The 20,620-nt window shown below is 41.8% G+C and overlaps 1 protein-coding gene across 2 annotated transcripts in view; it reads left to right on the top strand.

The window, feature by feature from the left end:
* NKD1 (NKD inhibitor of WNT signaling pathway 1) overlaps positions 1–20,620 on the top strand; it is a 150,725-nt gene that overhangs the window by 111,152 nt on the left and 18,953 nt on the right. Inside the window, exons 5-6 of one of the 2 annotated variants that reach the window (XM_044987743.1) lie at positions 11,072–11,178; positions 13,802–13,897. In XM_044987743.1, coding sequence (XP_044843678.1) covers positions 11,072–11,178; positions 13,802–13,897 — 203 coding nt within the window. The remainder of the gene's footprint in view (positions 1–11,071; positions 11,179–13,801; positions 13,898–20,620) is intronic. The other variant, XM_044987744.1, reaches the window with a different exon arrangement.

The raw sequence follows: 20,620 nt of genomic DNA, 5'->3' as shown, positions 1-20,620 counted from the left end.
TGATATAAAAAACTCCATTATTAATAACATTTCCCCTACTAATTCTTCATTTAAATAAAAGATTTTTTAGGCTCTGAATTTTTCTCCTTATGACACCTGGACCAAAAAAAAAAAAAAAAGGAATAAAGAAATGTAAAGACTGCAGATACTGTGCACTTACATACCTACAACTTATTTTGAGGTGATAAGAAGTTATTTTTATCAGTATCAGTGTTACCGACCAAAACAAGTATATAGCAGCCTTTGAAAGGGTATTCTTTTTAGTTTCAAATGGCTATTTGATATCCCCATCTGTCAGCTGATAATACTACTAGCAAGTGGTAAGCGATCGCTATGGAAGTGTCAGTTTTTACTTAAGCAATTCTTTACTAAATTAAATTATATAGCTTGTGATAGCAAATTGCATCCTGCTAATGTGATTTTTGATATGCTCGGTGATCAAACACAAATCTTGCTCCTACAGGTACCATCCTGAATCATCTTAGACAAAGCTTATGAAGACTTTTTTTTCTTTGTTAGATGGGGAGGAGGGAAAAATTATCTTTTTGATCTCCAATGGAAAAAAAAAGGCTGTTCAGGTTTTTGGCTAACACAACAAACAGTGTTTAAAATTTAACTTTGCTTAATTAATTAGTAATTCTGTTTAATGCTGTCTGATCTTTATCCAAAAGGTATTCTGGCGCTTGAGAACTGAACATCAAAGTAGGTTGGGGAAGATGGTCAGGCAAAGCAGTTAATCTGGCTGATGCTGTTGAAATATAGTGAGTTGGGGAACTAATGGGAAATAGAAACCAGAATCAGGTAAAATGCTGCAAACTGTTTAGTGGAGAGAGTGTGAGGAATTCAGGTTTGGTGCCTCAGCATGTTTGAGCAGTGAGACAGCCAGCAGCGAGCAATTGGATTGCCACATGCTTAGACATCTTTTATGCAAATAGTTTTTATTTAAATAGAGACACTGGAAAAATTTCTGCATTTAAAATAAAAAATCAGAAACTTGCTGATATTCTGTATCCAGAATTGGAAATACTCAGATCAGATGCAGCTGTATCAAACTGTTGGGGGGTATGAAAACAGGCTAGAAACTCTCAGCTAATTGTTGCACAAAACCATACATTTGGATATTATTTATCCATGGAAATACTTTGACCCCAATGACATTCAAGGGAACTCCAGTTCAGAAATGCCTAGTGATGACGTGTCAGTGGAAATAGGTACCGAGTGGCTGAAGGATTATAAGGGATTTGGATTGTCATCTTTTTATTTATTTATTTATTTTTCCCAACTATCAGAACTATATCATCCGCAGCCACTACCCCACTTTGGTCATATACAGATGTTTCACGCTTAATGAGCCCCTCTGAATAGGAAATGGACTCTTAGTCTCACAACATCATGCGGCTTTTTTAAACCTGCCGGTGTGTAATTGAACATTGTCATTGATGTTTGTCCAAGAGCCACTAGACAATGAAATAGCATGAAATCGCTTCTCACCATATACACAACTTGAATTTCTGAACTGTTCAGCCCACTCCAATGTGCAGCGCCACTGTTGCAGCTCTTGCTAAATTGCATTCTGCCTTTTTCCTACCAGACTTGAGAGGGACAATTAATTTCCCAGAAGTAAGCATGAGAGGTGGCAGCTTAATCTTTGTTGTTTTGAAGGGTGTGTCTAATTCATCAGCTTCAGTTTTCATCCCAAGAGAGCTGAACACACATTTCTGGCACCAACCCAGCACAAGCATGTTTTCCCATGTGCTTTCTCTCGTGGCTGGGGAACAGGAATGTTGCTTGGATGTTGGCTCTGCTCTGTGGATGTTTATCCACAGGTATGGGAGAAGAATTTAAGGGAAGCAAAGATTAAGTATCTCAAAAATATATTTCAGTCAGTGCAGTGGTATAAATATACAATCTGTGCTTGGTGGAGGCGTGGGGTGATGTTTCTTCATTTATGAATTCAAGAAGAATGTAAAAATTGAAATTTGAATGTGAAGGTAATTGCCTGATTAAAGGAGTTCTTAATCTGAACTTTCATAGAATCATAGAATCATAGAATCCCAGGGTTGGAAGGGACCTCAGGAGGTCATCTAGTCCAACCCCCTGCTCAAAGCAGGACCAAACCCAACAAACAGCCTGCTGAAGCCTGGGAACAGTTTCAAACTAGGCTGTTGTTATGACTGACATTATGCAGTGGTCTAGGATTGTCAGTCATATTTGTCAAACTTGCTATGAAATGCAAAAGAAATTAGAGACTTGAAAAGGCATATTAGGTTCTCTTGTCTATCCCTTTGGTCCTGACAGTCCTTGACTCTGAAGGACTGTTGGGTTGAGGGATTTAGTGTGTGGGTGCTGGGTGGTGTTGGTAGCCTGTAATACCCGGGAGGTCAAACTAGGTGATCTGGTGGTCCCTTCTGGCTTAAATTCTGACTGTATGACTGATTCTTCTCCCACTTTTCCTGTATCTGGAACTCTGGGGTGAAATCCTAAGCCTGTTGAAGTCAATGGGAGTTTTGCTATTGATTTCAGCTGGTCAACAAACACATGGACAATGGTGATCCAGTGAATAAAGCGTACTTGGACTTTCAGAAAGCCTTTGACAAGGTCCTTCACCAGAGGCTCTTAAGCAAAGTAAGCAGATAAGAGGGAAGGTCCTCTCATGGATCAGTAATTGGTTAAAAGACAGGAAACAAGGGTTAAGAATAAATGGTCAGTGTTAACAATGGAGAGAGGTAAATAGTGGGGTCCCCCAAGGATCTGTACTGGGATCTGTGCTGTTCAACATATTCATCATGATCTGGTAAATAGGGCAGTGGCAAATTTGCAGTAGACGATGCAAAACTACTCAAGATAGTTTAAGTCCAAAGCTGACTGCGAAGAGCTACAAAAGGATCTCACAAAACTGGGTGACTGGGTAACAGAATTTCATTGCCATTCTATGCTGATAAATGCAAAATAACGCACATTGTATAGTTGGGATTATGTTTTCCATACAGAATGATGGGATCTGAATTAACTGTTGCTGCTCAAGAAAGAGATCTTGTCATTGTGGATAGTTTTCTGAAAACATCTGTTCAATGTGCAGCAGTGGTCAAAAAAGCTCACAGAATACTAGGAAACAGGAAAAGGATAGATAAGACAGAATGTATCATAATGCCATTGTATGAATCTATGGTACACCCACACCTTGAACACTGCAATGGAGTCCTGGTTCCACCATCTCAAAAAAAATTGAAAAGAAAAATAATTGGAAGAAGTAGAGAGAAGGGCAACAAAAATACTTAGGGGTGTGAAACAGCTTCTATATGAGGAGAGATTAAAAAGTCTGGAACTGTTCAGCTTGGAAAAGAGATGACTACAGGGGAATATGATAGAAGTCTACAAAATCATGAATAGTGTGGAAAAAATGAATGAGGAAATGTTATTTATCCCATCATATAACACAAGAACCGGTCTTCACCTAATGAAATTAATAGGCAGCAGGTTTAAAACAAACAAAAGGAAGTACTTCTTTGCACAACATACAGTCAAACTATAGAACTCATTGCCATGGGAAATTGTGAAGGACAAGAGTTTAACTGGGATTAAAAAAAGAACTAGATAAATCCATAAAGGGTAGGTCCATCAATGGCTATTAGCCAAGATGGTCAGGGATGCAACCCCATGCTCTGGGTGTCCCTAAGACTCTGGCTGCTGGAAGCTGGTACTGGATGACAGGGGATGGATCAATCAAAAATGGCCTTGTTCTGTTCATTCCTTCTGAAGCATTTGGCCCCGGACACCGTCGGAAGATAGGATACTGGGCTAGATGACCCAGCATGTCCTTTATTATGGTCCAGAACTTCAACTCTGGTGCTTAGCGCTACCACTTTAACATTACTCCTTAGCAGTGCTGCTTCATCTCCATCTTTTGCTTAAGCCCTCATGCCTCCATCTCCTCTTTTCCTTACAACTTGCTACTGCAGTACTTCCCAAACAGTGGATTACAGGAAGGGTCTGCCTGCCCCCACATCAAGCCTGCCCCCACAGTGCCTATCACTGCCTTCTCACATCTATTCTCCCCATTCTCTGGAAGCACTCCCCCTGGCTATGGGGAGAGATGGGTTAGCTAGAGCTACAGGAGAGGGCAGAACTGGACTGGGAGGAGTCAAGCAGAGGACTTGGGGGCAGACCAAGGAGAAGAGAGAGGAGCAGGATCTGAAGGACTGAGAAGGGGAGAGGTGGGTGAAGCTGGGGGTGCCATTTCGGTAGGCTCCCATATGATCCTGGGGAGCTCACCTGAGCACAGAGGATAGGCTGCAGCTTGTGCTCTGAGCAGGCCCCAGGGTTACTTCACAGAGCCCGGCCCACAAAGGTGGCACTGTCAGTCTCTGCAGCTCTGGATGGGAGGAGCTTCCCCACACTGAACCCTACATACCACGTGAGGGGGAAGCAGGGTGTCGGAGTCCAGGATGTGGACTGTCATGTCTAGTGGTTGGAGCAAGAGTTAGGAATAGGAGCCCAGGGTCAGAGCCGAAGTCAGGAATCGGAGCTAAAGGTCAGAGGTGAAGTCAGAGGCCAGATACTGAGCCAAGGGTCAGAGTCACCTTGAAGTGAAGCAAGGCAGGCACAAGGCTGGGTCCAGGGCAGGATCTATTTCAACCATGGACAAAGGCTTTGAACAGCTGCTAAACTGCTGCTGCTGGATTTAAGAGCTGGTCTGCTGACTCTTCAAGCCACCTAGAGGCCAGCTGTGCTTGTTAGACTGTCAAGACTCTGCTACTCACTCAGGCCTCCTAATGGCCTCAGGGCCAGGTTTCTCAGGGTACTTCTGAGGGAATTCTCGCAATAGGACCGGGGCATGGATGTTACCTACCAATTCCCAAGACCACTCATCTGGACCATAGCCTTCCTAGTCCACCAGGTACTGGAGCCTTCCCTAACTCACTGACAGTTGAGGATTCAATGGACCAAGTGCTCCTCCTGTCTGTGAACTGTTATGGGTGGCAGGTTTCAGCAGTTTGGGGTTGGTTTCTCAGTGAAGGGCTTTAAAAGTGAACAACTATATCCTGAAGGCCACTGGGTTTGCCCATTCTGTAATCTTGGAGGAACCCAGATATTGGTAGTCTAGTTTGGCAGATGGGTGGCTTGGTTCAGGGTTCTGGGCAGAGAGCCACATGTTGTTTTCCTGTGGCCTGGATTGGGGGCCTGATTGTCTTGGTCCATATGGTGTTTATAGGCCTCTTTGGCAGATTGCAAGTGTTCCTTGAGCTCCCAGTGTTGGTGAGAGGGTCGCCAATGGCTGATACTGGAGAATTTATGGGTAAGTCTGGGTAGAAGCAGGGGTGAATACCATAGTTTGCAAAGACTGGGTTATGTTGGGTCAAGGCATGGATTGCATTGTTATATGCAAATTAGGCAGAGCATAGCAGGTGAGTCTGTAGGACGAAGGACTCAATTCCAAAGAGTCTGAGAAATTCCCACCAGAATTGGGAGATGAACTGGGGTCCCTGGTCTGATACAATGTCTGTTGGTAATCTGTGGTAGCAACAGATATTTTCAAGGAGCTGTTTCCTGTGCAGTAGGAACGTGGGATGAAGTCTGCCATCTTTGGGATGAAGTCTGCCATCTTTGTTAGGAGGTCGACGACAAAAGTCAGGATTACTGAGTGTCATCTGACTCGGGCTCAGGTTAAGGGTCTGTTTAATTGCAGTGTAGATATTCCGGCTCCAGGTGGGTTTTTAATGGCAGTGTAGACATATCCAGAGTGCTAAAACTAAATACAAGATGGAGCACATTGTTTAGCATAAGTAGTTAACACATATTGTAAAAGACCATTCAAGATGAAGTGTCCTATGTATGAAGAGGTGTTAACTCATCTTGAATGGTCTCTTACGGTATGTATGCAGTGTTGTTCTAGCCATGTGTCCCAAGATATTAGAGAAACAAGGTGGGTAAGGTAATATCTTTTATTGGACTGACTTCTGTTGATGAGAGAGACAAGCTTTCAAGCTACACACAGCTTTTCTTCAGGTCTGGGCAAGGTACTAAGAGAGTGACAACTAAATACAAGATTGAACAGATAGTTTAGCACAGCATGGTTTCAACCTTTTTTAATTTGCAGACCCCTAAAAAATTTCAAATGGAGGTGTGGACCTCTGAAAATTTGACACATAGTAAGGGTTCGGATATGAGAAATCTAAAGTGACAAGCCACTTGAGCTGAGGTGAAAGTTTTAGCGCCCACTCCTCAAGCTGAATGCAGCTCTAATTAGCTTTCTGTTCCAAACTGTAAGACATAGGTGTGTGAGTGAGGCCTTGGCCATTACAATAAAACCAGCCTGTTTGAAGTGAAATGTCCTATGCTTTCTGTTACATGAAGCACAGGTGCCAACTTTACAATATGCCGGGGGGTGCTTGCCCTCCGGCTCTGTCCAAGACCCTGCCCCCACTCTCCCCCTGCCCCAAGGCCCACCCCACCCCACCTCTTCCGGCTCCTGCTCCACCCCACCCTGCCTATTCCCGCCCCGTTCCACCCCCTTCCCTGAGTGCACCACATCCTTGTTCCTCCTCCCTCCCCCCCGAGCCTCCTGCATGCCTCGCAAAACAGCAGATCGTGGCGGGCAGGAGATGCGGGGAGCGGGGGGAGGTTCTGATAGAGGGACTGCCGGTGGGTGCTCAGCACCCACCATTTTTTCCCTGTGGATGCTCCAGCCCCAGAGCACCCACGGGGTCGGCGCCTATGACGTGAAGAACAAATCAATCATCTTTATCTAGTTCTGTAATTTATAAGGTGATTTTTAAAGAAAAATTGGTATTGTCTATTTCTATTGTTGAAAATGAGTAAAACTTTGAACACCGAACCTAGTACTGCAGAAATGAGTCTCATACCTTTAAAACGGTAATCTCTCTCTTTCTCTCTCTCTTTCTCTCTGTGTGTCTCACAATTATGAGCAATTGGATGGTAATAATTAACAATCCTTGGAGGAAAACATCTGCAAGTACACTTAAGTCAGCTAATTTGTCTTTCATGAAAGAATGGAATTTCACAATTTTTCCAAGTTAATATATTTTTCCTTTATTCTGTTTCCAATCTCAAATATTGTCCAGAAACTTTTTATGGTGTCTTAAGGTCATAGAAGTGAATACATGCCTGTTAATAATGAACAAGAAAAGAGAATATTCTAAAGAAATATAACAATATTTCAACTCGCACAGTATTCTGACAGAGAACATAATTTTTTAGAGGATATGGTCCCCGTGAGAAGTAATAAAAAATATTTTTTTCCAGTTGTGGATTCCCACAAGAAAAAGGGCATGTTTCCATATACTGTACATGTGTACATAGTGTGTCCTCTGTGATGGCTTGTTATGTGAGTGGGGAGGTAAGTGAATATTTATGCACAAATGATACTCTGTAAATGGACAAATTTCTGATGGCACAGACATTGGAAACATGAAGCTATTAATTCTCCCCCCTCCTTTGAGATAGCAATCTGGTCTGGTCTAGTTTAATATCATTGGCAGGACTGAGTGGAAGTTCACATTGTGAATATATCTGAACCTTGGCATGCAGCTCAGTAGTGGATCTCTCTTTTCAGCGCTGCCAGTTTGAACGGTCCCAGGCAGACATTCCCATTTTATTTATAAATAAGTTCAGCATGTGTGTATCTCCTTCACAAAACTGAGCAGCAGACACCAAAGCACGCCAATAGTCCAGAGTAAGAAAGAAAGAAGAGGCAAATTAGTGAATGTAGGGCTCTAATTTCAGACAACACAACAGGAATGATTATTCAAATACGTTACCATAAAGTTCATATGTGCGTGCATATGCACGTATATGCGCGCACACACACTCATACACACTACTTGGATACATGCATATATTTCCCCTCGCCGTGCTTTCGACATGTGCTGTGTCATTTGCACCCCATTTTTCTTTGTCAAATGAAATATGACATCAGGAGAAGATTATCTTATTTCCCTATTGTGTCAGAGCTCAGAAATGAATATCTGATTCAAAGGAAAATTCTCTTGAGCCACAAGACCAGTGATCATTCTGAGACAATGGTCAGCAAAGATCAAAGGAAAGATTTTCCAACGTGTGAATTTCACACATCCCTCCCACAATACAGTGAACTCTTGTTTTTGAGAAGTCTAATTTATCAGAGTACATTTTTCCCTGTTACATAAGTCATACATTAAAGTGAAATCTTCCTATCTGAACATACGCACTGTGCATCTGGAAAGGTTATTAAACATACCACTGGAAGAATAGTTCTTGAAACCAGAAATTCATTCTGTCCTATTTGGCTCTGTTCTCCTCTCAGCTCCACACAGTGAATTGGAGTTCTGATACTCTTTGCACATGTGCAGCAGACCTTCCATTCGCATCTTTGGAAGAGCATAGTGTTGGAATGAGAGTAGGGCACTTTGTTCCTCTGGCAGAAAAACCCATCGGAGGGAAGTGTTTTTGAGAGTTCACGTTGGTCCATTGAGAGGAATGTTGGGGAGATGCTGTCTCTTCACTTTTGAGGAAAAGGCCAGTGGAAAAGTCTTTTTCCAAATACACCCCATTAAAAAATATCTGAAATGGCAAAGTCTATTTTTCAGTGGACTGTCTGTGGTTCTAAAGAAGCCAAGTCACAGGATATAACATAGGGGCAGTTCGGTTTAAATATGTCAGTGTACAGTCATTAGGGGCCAGATTACGAGCCTGTTATTCATATTGGTGGACAGTTACTCACACAGGTAGTCTCATTGACTTAACCAGAGCTACTCTTGTGAGTAACTACTCATAAGTGTAAGTGAGGTGCTTGCAATCTGTCAGCATAAAAGGTTAGTCATTACTAAGAGTCACTGATAACAAGTGTGCATGTTACCTCTCCACTTCTGGTTGTTCTTAGCGTGGTGCTACAGGGCCGGAGTTAGAGTTGTTCTGGTGATCTGAATTGTGTATTTCCATAGTTTATCATTTTTCTGACATGGCACCTTAGTTTTCCATGTTTCCATTTCTATGTTTTCCAGTACTGTGTTTTTGGAGGAAGCTACACGGAAGAATGAGTCTTCGGTTCTTGTACATTACTTAGTAGAACACTGTACAACTCTTTATGATTATTAGTTGTTACATTTCAGTAGTGCCCAAAGATTCCAACTAAGATTGGACTTAACTTGCTTAGTTATCATGACCACATATCTGTCTCTGTCTGTCTCAGATATTTATAGAGCGCCAATCATCAGCATAACCTAGGTGTCATGTGTGAGTATGTGTATAATAAATTTAGTGAGTGTATTTCTGTGTAGGCTGGCATTAATACAACATTAAAGCAAAAAAATGAAATACTTGTCAGGAAATTCTAAAAGTTAAGGTTTCTACCTCATTGTTAACTTGTCTTCACTGTAAATCAGGTATATTTAAACTTATGCCATAAGTTTAAAAAAACACAGTATTCAAAACCAAACATAGCATTCAAATTTAACAAAGAAACGAGGATGAGAAGTTGCCACATGTGTGCAATGCGGGTGAGTTCATGTTGTGGTAGAAACGTTAGCTTTGGGAGTATCTGAACTTTTAACTTTATGTTAAGGGTCATTCTATTTTTTCAATTAATTTTCCTGTTTTTTTTAAAAGAAAATGCCAAGAACAAAGTGAAAAACACAGTTATAATGCTTTAAACAATAGCTTGGTTCTCCTGAAGTAGTTAATGCGATGAATCTCAGTAGTACTAAATACCTTTAGAGCCACCATAGTGCTACTGAACTGTTTTAGCCAGTCCACCTTTAAATGACTGGTTCTAAATTGAGGGAGGTCATTCCTACTCTGTCAAACTTGTCTTGTGTTGAGAGAATACATAAGTGAGATGTTAGAACTTTCGGCATCCCTAAGTAAGGGATCTTAAATGGTCCACGGGTAAATGTATTGGTTAAAGAGTTTCCAGTGTGCAAGTGGAGGGATGCTAACTGTAAGAGGCGTAGTCTCACCTAGGCCTCAAACCGCCTTTTGTTGCACAAGTGCCAACAAGAACATAGATATCTAATATTTGCACTTGCAATGAATTGTGGGCACAAAATTTCCAGCAAGATTATTTGCATGTCCAAAATTGCACCTGAGGCTAGTGCTAAATATTGGACTGTAAATTTCATAACTTTAAAAATATTGAACTGATTGTTTTCATCTGGAGCTTCACCCTGTGTGGTGCCAATTGCCCCTCAGTAGGAGCCTCAGTCTTGAATGAGAAGCTTTTGTATTGTGTTTTCTTCCTTGGTGAGGACTCAGAAATGTGCCAGCATTAAAGCTTTTTACAAGTGCAAATAGTTCAGTCTGAACAATCGAGAAAAGGGTAATTTTTTTTTATGCATCAGAGGGGTAGCCGTGTTAGTCTGGATCTGTAAAAAGCACCAAAGAGTCCTGTGGCACCTTATAGACTAACAGATGTATTGGAGCATATGTTTTCATGGGTGAATACCCACTTCACTTTGTCACGAAGTGCGTATTCACCCGTGAAAGCTTATGCTCCAATACATCTGTTAGTCTATAAGATGCCACAGGACTCTTTGTTGCTTTATTAATGCATAATTCAAAAAGCTGCTGAAACTTCTTGGAAAAAAATAATCTTGTGGCTTCAACCAAGCTTGGAAAATGTTTTCCCAAGAAGAATTTAAGAAAGTACTTTTGAGCGATTGAGGAGGGAGGTTGGAATAGAATGGAAAGCTCATTTCAACTTCAATTATATCGTTTGCTGTGGTGAATTCTATGTTTTTGCAAGTTGCACCTCCACTGTTTTAAAAAATAGTAGGCAAAAGTATGCAACTAGTTCATATTAATATTTCTAGCAGATTTGTATTCTCATAGTGCTCTGCTTGAACAGAGTTTGTTGAAGAGGATCTGCAACACGAGTGTCCATTGAAATGCTCATAGGTGTATATAGATACAAGAGTAAATCAAGTATAATAGCATCTCTTCCATTCAAGTTTGCTGAAATCAGGTTTGACCCTAAATATTATGAGACTTTTGAAACCAAGGAATCCGGTTTGTTGTGATATAAGACTACTTTGACATTCCGTCATGAACTTTTTCCCTTAAATATACTTTTTTGCAGTGGCTTTGCCTCCAGAGAAGACAGATGGTGTTTGCAGTGGAGATGAAAAGAAAGCTGGGAAAGAAAGTGACACACATACAAGTTCCAGGAAACAACTAAAATTTGAAGTAAGTCCCTCGTTTTCGAATATTGAAATATACTGATACAAATAAGTTAGATAAATAGCCTAAGGGGCAAATACGGCCATCAGTTGTCTATGCAATTCCCATTGATTGCATTGTACATCTGGTTGATGTACATCAGAGAGCAGGATTTGGCCTTGAGTCTCTATTTTCCTATTTGCCTGGCTATTGTTCCCTAAGGGGTGGTTAGCAAGTTTTGTTCTAAAGTCAAATAAAGCCTAATGCTGCTGAGTTCTCCGCCGGAGCTGGAGTGTATGGTAAGGAGAATTTGACGTTGCGCTGTACTTGTGAGCTTTTCAAATATAACTTCATGTGCCACCCACTATGTTATCAAATCCTTATATTGGCTTTTGTAGATGATCATATTCAGTTAAATCTGCCTAGTGTAAAATATGTTTGTGAAAGGTGCCTTAGCCATCAGTTTTTCATGTCTGGGCCTCCAGAGGGAAATAACCTGGACCTACATTGGCAATTCATCTGATTAGATGGAGGGGGAATAAAGATCCTGAGGGGAATTCGTCTGATGGCCTGTTTCCTTGTAGACTTATAAACATCATAAAACTGCCAGACATTGTGCATAGTTGGCAGGTTTTGCTTATAAAGAGAGAGATTTAATAAATATGAGCACTGAAACATGCTGTCATCCAGCTAGAGAGTTGTCTGTCTTTCTTGGCGAACAGGGAGGCACACTGGTACCGATGCATTTCATCTCTCTGTACTCCAGGAGACGTGGCAAACTTCTGCTTTTCAGAGCTGTCAGTCTATCATGTTAATGAGCTTTGCATTCATCAATTATTATGTGAAAGACCAGCTAGCCATCTTGTAATGTTACTGGAACATTCATTTGCTTCTCTGGAGAAGGTTTGGTAGCCCTATGCAAATTACTTTTTACTGTTTTAAGGTCAGCTTTTCCATGAGAAATGCAAGTATTCCTGTGATCTTAGTCATGTTGACAGATAGCTAGCTTTCTTTCTTTCTTTCTTTTTCTTTCTTTTTCTTTCTTTCTTTCTTTCTTTCCTCTCCTCTCCTCTCCTCTCCTCTCCACAGATTTTATACTCTACCTGGAGTAATGGACATTTCACACATGTGAAAGACATGACAAATTACAGTTAACAGTGCCCTGATGCTTGAATGTTGGTGGACACCTGGTGCCAGTTTAGCTGGAACTCTACCATACCAGCAAAGACTATGTTTGTTCCCAAGTAGTTCTTGGCATGCCACAAAGGTTAGCACTTGGTACTAGGCTCCATGACTAATGCAGGGAAGATTGCCATGCTATTAACTAAGCAGGGCATATCCTCACATAAAGATTGTAGACAGTATGGGACAGGGAACTATTAATATGTGGCAAGAAACCAAGTATTGATAGTTCTCCCTTGTTCTCCGAATCAAAGCTTTCTAACCTTGTAAGCTACGGGCTAGGAGAATGGTAAATCTTTCATTTTATGACCAGATATAAAAGAATCAGAAATGCAAGTGTTGAGATGAGAGGTCTAAATCTGAGGTGAATGTGATTTGGCTTTTAAAGGGGTTGGGAATGTTTGTGTAATATGAAACTGTGTTTCCACAGTAGAGTGTGGGGCACTTGGCAGCTTTCAGACGGGCTTGTTACAACAGAGAGAAGACTGCCTTTGAACTCAGCAGGGGATGGGGGTACTGTTAACTGCTGTAGGGAATTGGTTTCAAGTCAGCAGATCAACCAGGTATTTTGAGCTCTATCATGCTGAAGCTATTTGGGGCTGTTTATTTTACTTACATACAGTGGCTTTTATTTTAATTGTGCTGTAACTTTTTTGCTTGCCTTTTGTGACTCTGGTTGACTCGGATTGCACAGGTCTCGAGAGAAAGAAAGCGGCTTGCAACCAGGTGACTGGAGTAGGTCAAAGTGCATCTTTTTTCCTTGGTGTGGTGTTGCTGGTTTTCTTTATATACATTGATTGTTGTCGGCTTTCTTCAAGTCACTCTCTCACTAGCAGGAGCACAACTAAAGTAAGAATCAGGCAACAGCACATAGTCTGTGGTAAGGGATTCTTACCTCTCCGTTCCGCATCAAGTTCAATTTCTGTAACTTCGGTAGCATGAAGAGGTACCAAGGGTTGCCAAAGTTAATAATGTACATTAAGTATCTGTGTCAAGAGCAAGGTCTACCAATAGGGATTAATACCATGCGTCCATTTTGTATAAATGGCCATTTCTGATTCAGTGGCACGATACCTCATACTGTGGGTCTGTTTCTGCCATCTCTTTATTTTCTCCCTGAGTTACGTCGAGTTTTTCTTTCTGACTTTTTTTTAGTGGGAAATCTTATATTCTGTTCTAAGAACTTCAGCAGGCAGCTTTCTCATACTTCTGTGTTTTGTACAAGTAAAAGTAGACAGTGTCTGTTTCGTTCCAAGAAGTTAAGCCCAAGGGTTTTAGGAAAGGAACCTTCATGTCATGAGACTCCAGTGCAGTGGACAGAAGCTTACAAGGAACAAATCCTAAATGCCTCTCCCCAGGAGAAAGGAAGGAATAAAGAGAACTGCTTCTTTTTTACAGAGAAACTGAGCCTCTTAGGCAAGCATGCCTTTTGCTTTAGGTAATCAGTTGCTCTTTGCATGTTTCTTAGGAATTGCAATGTGATGTGTCTGTAGAGGAAGATAACAGGCAAGAATGGACCTTCACACTGTATGACTTTGATAACAACGGAAGAGTCACACGTGAGGTAAGCAAAGTAAAGCTGCCCCTTTGTGTACAGCATTTGCTAAGGAGAGAAGTGTTTTATAACAGGAACATTTTTTTCTCCTATGAAGTAAACATGTCCTGCTAACTTCAACAGCAGTTTCCATGGACCCTTCCCTCTCAGAAACAACCCCACCAAAAGTTTTGGAATTACTGTACCACCTTTTAAGATGGTTGCTGTTTAGTGTCTGGGACTAGCCTTTAAAAGAAATAGTACTGGCATTTGAGGGGTGGGGGGAATCTGAAACAACTGAATCTCTAAACACATTGTGAAAACAAATCCCTGCAAATGTACACTGTTCAGTCTCCTGCCCTACTTTTCATAGTTCAGCTAACCAAATAGCAAGTTTGCTTTTGGAATTTTGTTCCCAATAGTACTGACTGTACCATTCTGTCCCTTTCGTGAGCATTGGGCAGAGATCTGTGCTGCCATCTCTTTCAAATTATAGACTTTCTCTCATAAACCTTGTGACACTTACTGTAGCACAGCAGTCAGTGGCTATCGGTAGAAGATGTATCCATACTAAGATTTTCAGGATGCATTTGTGTTCCTAATAAATAAGGGAACCCATCACAGTATAAGAATATGGACAGAGTGCAGCCATTTTTTTCAAAATATACTAACCAGAATGAATCCCACTTCATGGAAAGTGTTTTCTTCTTTGAGTACTTGCTCATGTCAAGTGTGAGCACTGTGTGCACTATTGCTGGAGATTTTTCCCTTAGCGGTATCAGTTGGGCCGGCTCTAGCGCCCTTTGGAGCTGCATGCTTATGTGCCAGTATAAGGGTCACTGCCGGCCCCATACCTTCTCAGTTCCTTCTTACCGCCCACTTTCTTCCATTCCCACCAATCCCAATGGGGCACCTATCAGCTCTGGCGTCCGGAAGCAGGAGGGAACAGGGTGCGTCAGGCTCCTTTCTGGCACCAGGTGGGGCAAGCCCTACCTGATCCCAGTGTCCCTATCTCTGGCACGCCACTTGTCCCCAGCACCCTGCCACCATATGGAGGAAGAAGCGGGTACTACTCCACCCTGGGTACCGAGAGAAGAATCCTCTTCAGAGAATGTATTGGCATATCATCTCAGCAGATCCTTCTCCTCTCACCACGAGTGGTCCCGTCACCTGGAGGTCACCAGATTCATCTTCCAAAAGTGGAGGCCTCCCCAGGTGGACTTGTTTGCCACCAGGCAGAACAGAAAATGTCATCAGTTTTCTTAGCTGCGCGGGCACAGCCCAAGCTCCCTCTCTTGTTGCCTTCCTGATCTCATGGGCAGACCACCTACTGCCTTTCCCCCAACTCCCATGGTTCACAAGGTTCTTCTAAAAAATCAAACAGGACAAGGTAAGAGTTATCCTGATAGCACCAGCATGGCCACGCCAGCATTGGTTCGGCACACTCCTGAATCTCTCGGTGGCAGCTCCACTCTCGCTCCCACTCAATCCGGACCTGATTTCACAAGACTGCGGCTGGTTACTTCAGCCGAACCTCACTCCCTGCACCTAACTACATGGATGTTGCATGGCTGAACAGGCCTTTTCAGAACAGGTTCAGCAGGTCTTGCTAGGTAGTAGAAAGCCTTCCACCAGGGCTACGTACTTGGCCAAGTGGAAACATTTCACTTGTTGGGCTTCCGAATGTGATCTCTCTCCATCTTGATCATCCCTTAGGTCTATCTTGGACTATTTGCTGCACCTAAAACAATGGGGCCTGGCCCTCTCATCTATTTGGCAGCAATCTCAGCCTTCCAGCCCCCAGTGAATGGCAGATCAGTGTTCTCCCACGAAATAACTGTCCAGTTTCTCAAAGGGTTGGAAAGACTCTGTCCTCTGTTTCGCGAACGGACCTTCTCCCCCATGGGACTTAAACCTGATTCTGTCGAAGCTCATGTGCCTCTTCCCTCCCCACCATGAGCCATTAGCATTGTGCTCCCTGCTATTTCTCCCCTGGAAGGTTGCCTTCTTGGTGGTGATCACCTTGGCCAGAAGGGTCTCTGAGAACCTTACATGCATCAGATCCTTACATGGTGATCTTCAAGGACAAGGCCCAACTGCGCCCCCATCCAGCCTTCCTGCCAAAAGTGGTGTCACAATTCCATAACAACCAGGCAGACCTACCTGTCTTCTTCCCAAAATCTCACAAGAACTCTGAGGAATGATGGCTTCATTCACTGGATGTTTTAATTTGAGAGAACTAAACCCTTCCACAAATCCATGCAACTCCTTGTAGCAATAGCAGAAAGGATGAGAGGGCTACCTGTGTCAACCCAAAGGATCCCATCCTGGATAACCACCTGTATTCCAGCTTGCTACGATCAGGTGAATGTCCTGCCTCCAGCCATCATAACTGCTCATTCCACAAGAGCCCAAGCTTCGTCAGCAGCATTTCTTGTGGAGGTCCCAATCCAGAGCACCTGCAGAGCCGCGACCTGGTCTTCGGTGCATACCTTCATGTTCTACTATGCCATTACCCAACAGGCCCGAGACAACGTCAGTTTTGGAAGAGCAGGGTTGCCATCAGCACATCCACAAACTCCGAGCCCACCTCCTATGGTACTGCTTGTGAGTCGTCTAGCATGGAATGGACATCAGCATGCACTCGAAGAAAAAACAATTACTAACCTTCCATAACTGTTGTTCTTCAAGATGTGTTGCTCATGTCCGTTCCGTGACCCACCCTTCTACTGCTCTGTCGGAGTTACAAACAAGAAGGAACTGAGAGGGTGCAGGGCTGGCGGTGCCCCTCATACTGACACACAAGTGCATGGCTCCAGAGCGCACTTGAGCCAGCCCAATGGATACCACTAAGGGAAAAATGTTCCACAATGATGCATGACATGCTTACACACCTAGCATGGAATGGACATGAGCCACACATCTCAAAGAATAGTAGCTACGGAAGAATAGTAACTTAGATTTTTTACTTAGATTTAATGCATTGTACCATCACTGGTTATTTGCAAAGTCTTGTTCATTGGCTTCTGTGTCTTTAAACTATCAGCTGCAGGCTTCATTCTCCTTTTGCTTTTAAGTCAATACCTTTAAAAATTAGCAAGACTTGAGTGAACAGGACTAGAAAAAATATTGAAAACTTAGAGGTAATAGACGAGAAATGGTATTAGGAGTTGTCCACAAGACTGAAGTGGAATTTCTTTTTGTGTTCACAGTCAAAATGTCTGCCAAATGAGGTTATTGTGCAGGTTTTTGAGAAGAATATCTAAAAGGAGAACCATTATTAAGATTTATTATTGTATATTATGGCAGTACATAGTGTACTCAAATGAAATCTGGACTCCAGTGTGCTAGGCACTGTGAAAACACATAGTAACACAGTCCCTGCCCCAAAGAACTTAATATCTAAATAGATATGGGGCAAGGGGAAGTATTATTCCTATTTTACAGATGGGGAGCAGAGGTACAGAACAATTAAGTGACTTGCCCAAAAACATGCAAGAAATCTGAGGTAGAGCTGGGAATTGAACCCAGATCACCTGAGTCCCAGGCCTGTGCCTTAACCACAAATGGAAGAATACTCAGGGATGTCCCTTATGCCCATGGCTGGAATTCCCATTAATGTCATCAGGAGTTCCATGTGCTGAACATGCATACAATAATTATCTGTGATTTTTGTGGTACACCAGAGAGCTTAATTTGACTGTACTTAGAGAATGTTTTGCAGCCAAATTCTAACTCTGCCTACAAGAACAGACAGCATATTAACTGAAACCAAATCTGTGCTGGGATTGAGGTCTGGAGTTTGCTATATTCAGTCCTGAATCTGTGCCAAATATTTGTCTTTTAGCCCAAGGGACCAAGTAGGATGATAATTTTGCAGTTCTTCACATATGACGATGGCTAGAAACCAAGACTGTATACCAATGGAAAGCTTTCCAGCTGTTTACAACACTTGTTTTTGTCCCAATAGGTTGCAAGATTCTGAATCTTAAAATTGTCATTTGGATTATCCATCTTACTTGTTGTATGATTTTAATGGTCACTCTTACATAAATAACTTGAGATAGAGACCCCAGAAAGCTAGGAATTCCAGTTTTCAAATGGCCTACAACTTCTCATTCTAGTGGGTCTTGAGATATGGCTGTCACAATAATGGGCTTGATTCCTCGGTCTGGTGAGTATCCTGCCCCTGATCCAGCAACGTATTTAGCACATGCTTAACTTTGAGCATGTGAATAGACCCATTAAAGACAAAGGACGCATGCTTAAAATTTAAGCATATGCTTAGTGCTTTGCCGGATCGATGACCGGATGGTCAGAGCATTGCAGGATCAAGCCCAATGTGAGGAAGCTTGTTGCCTTCTAACAATGCTCATTTGGCAGATCAGTGCAAATGCTTTCCGGACCAGTAAAATTTTCCAAACAGTGGTCCAGAACCGGTGATCAAAATAATATCACCACTCCCAACCCCCATTTGCTGTGAAGTTTTAATTGGAGCGGTCCTGGATTTGTTGTTGGTTTTTAATGGTAGGATAACATTTTATTTCATTCTGGAAAAGAAATTCAGAATGTAATCTATTGTGTCCAGGTGTTTGGGCCCTCCATCTTAGAGTATCTGACTATCTATGAAACATCTCTGTTTAGTTGGCAAGCTATCCATGTTGTTGTTTTGTAAAATGAACTTTGTACGATCACAGTGTTGCATACTTAATCTGAACACAATTCAGAAGGCCCGGGGACAAGATTGTGAAAAGAGATTTAGTGATTTTGGTAACCACAGTTTTTCAGTGCCCAAATGAGATACTTTTAAAGGGCCCCTGATATTCAATGGGTGGGGATTCAGCAACCTTTACATCTCTTTCAGATGTCTCAAAATGGGCATGCGGAATCAGTAATTGCTTTTGGAAATCTTGGCCCTTATGTCCAGAAAGTTTCTAAATGATATATACAGTGTGAAAATGAATTCAGTGAAAGTCATTTAGATGGAGTGCAACTTTTGTTAATAGGCTAACAAAATTTTGCATTAAAATGACTGTATTCATTTTTAAAATTCTAAACAGGATGGGGATTTGGGAACTAGATAAAATTTCCCCAGGGTTTTTCACAAAGACAGATCTTCATGAGAGTGTTCAAATTCCATCTTAGCAGGATTTCCTCTGGATCTTAACATCTTCTGAACTTAATGTGGCTTTGATTTTCCTCTGGAGACTGTTATGGTTTGTTGCTTGGTCTTTACAATTAGAAGTTCAGATCTAGTCATGCTTGTTTGATATGATATCACCATGTATTTTGGAGCATAATTATTGGGATGGCAAATTATAAAATTAGCATTCGGTATCTGTACTTATAATATTGTTCTTAATGTTCTGGCAGAAGAGCATTTTATAGTCCTTTTGGTGTGTGGGGAGATAACTTTCTCTCTAATGTGAATATTATAAAACTTCACTAATAATGTTTCCCTTCATTCCATAGGCCATTAAGAGTCCAATTCATTATGTACTGTAGGCCTTTTGAGAACTGACAGCTGCACCATAATTATCTTCACATGGATATTTGTAATTGGACTTGAAACTTGATAATTGAACTAATGTGTTGTGATCCATGAGGTTTTATGTTGAGCTCTCTGAATATAATTGTACTTCTGAAATGCCAACCCCTTTTTTCTGCTATCTGCTCTGTCTCATGAAGGTTGGTTTTGTCAGAGGATGGTCACACAATTCTAAACGTTCAAGAAAGTCAGTTATCAGGAGTTAAAAGCAGGGTTTTTTTAGACTGAATGCTGGGTGGTTACCAAATGATGCTCTTTCAAAGCCCAAATATAAGCATTTCAAAAATGATAAATGAATATAAAAAATTGATGTTGCAATAAAGGAACCTACTATCTGTAATGCTGGCAAATCCAGACTACAAACAAACTTCTAAATAAGACATTTGTACTTTTCTCTGTTAGATGGAAGGGGAAAGAATCGATACAAATGTTTCTCTTCATCTATTTTTAACACTTAAGTGTTCCTTGACTATTACTTTAAATACCCAATTTTCTCTCACATTCCCTACTTTTTTTTTCTTTTTTTTTTTTTGGCTATCTTTCCACATATTCCTCTTGTCAGGAGGGTGAAGGGTTGTTAAGTATTTCTGCATTCAAGACTCAGCCCCACACTTGTGCTCATTAGTAGCGCTCAAATCTGACCCGGAAAAATGACAGAAGAAGGCACCTGGCCTCTGGGGCTGGGGGTTATGTTTTTTAATTAGTCCTTAACCTTGATCTTGCAACTTGCTGGGTTTTTGCTACATTTGTCACCATTTTGCTACCATTTGTCACCATTTGCTCCAGCTGTGGGAGCAACTCCAGCAGAGGGAGGAGGAGATGTGTTCTAATGTGGATAAGGTATTGTTGCTTTTACCAGCCTGTTTAGAGCAAATCTATATAAAAATCTGTGGCTGTCACCTTGTCTACACTAGAGCTCCCACCATTGCTACCATGGCTGGATTTGCACCAATGGGAAATTTTAAGAAAAAGCTCACCATAGACAAGGTCCTAATGTTTGATAACTCCTTCAGGGGACCCAGACACACGTCCCCTCGTCCATGTCTTTCACAGCTATGTTTTAATAGTCACTTATGAAATTGGATGACTGTTCTGGTTCAGGGTCAAACAGATTATTTACCTTTTACTTTCTCTTCCCCAGGGCACCCCTCTATTTAATTAATTTGGAGGGGAAAATACTCCTAGTCTGGTATCCAGAATCTCTG

The sequence above is a fragment of the Mauremys mutica genome, chromosome 14 (assembly GCF_020497125.1).
Source record: "Mauremys mutica isolate MM-2020 ecotype Southern chromosome 14, ASM2049712v1, whole genome shotgun sequence".
In the NCBI taxonomy this organism is placed as follows: Eukaryota; Metazoa; Chordata; order Testudines; family Geoemydidae; genus Mauremys; species Mauremys mutica.
Note: the sequence above shows the minus strand (reverse complement) of the source record. Positions and strands in the feature narration are given on the sequence as shown.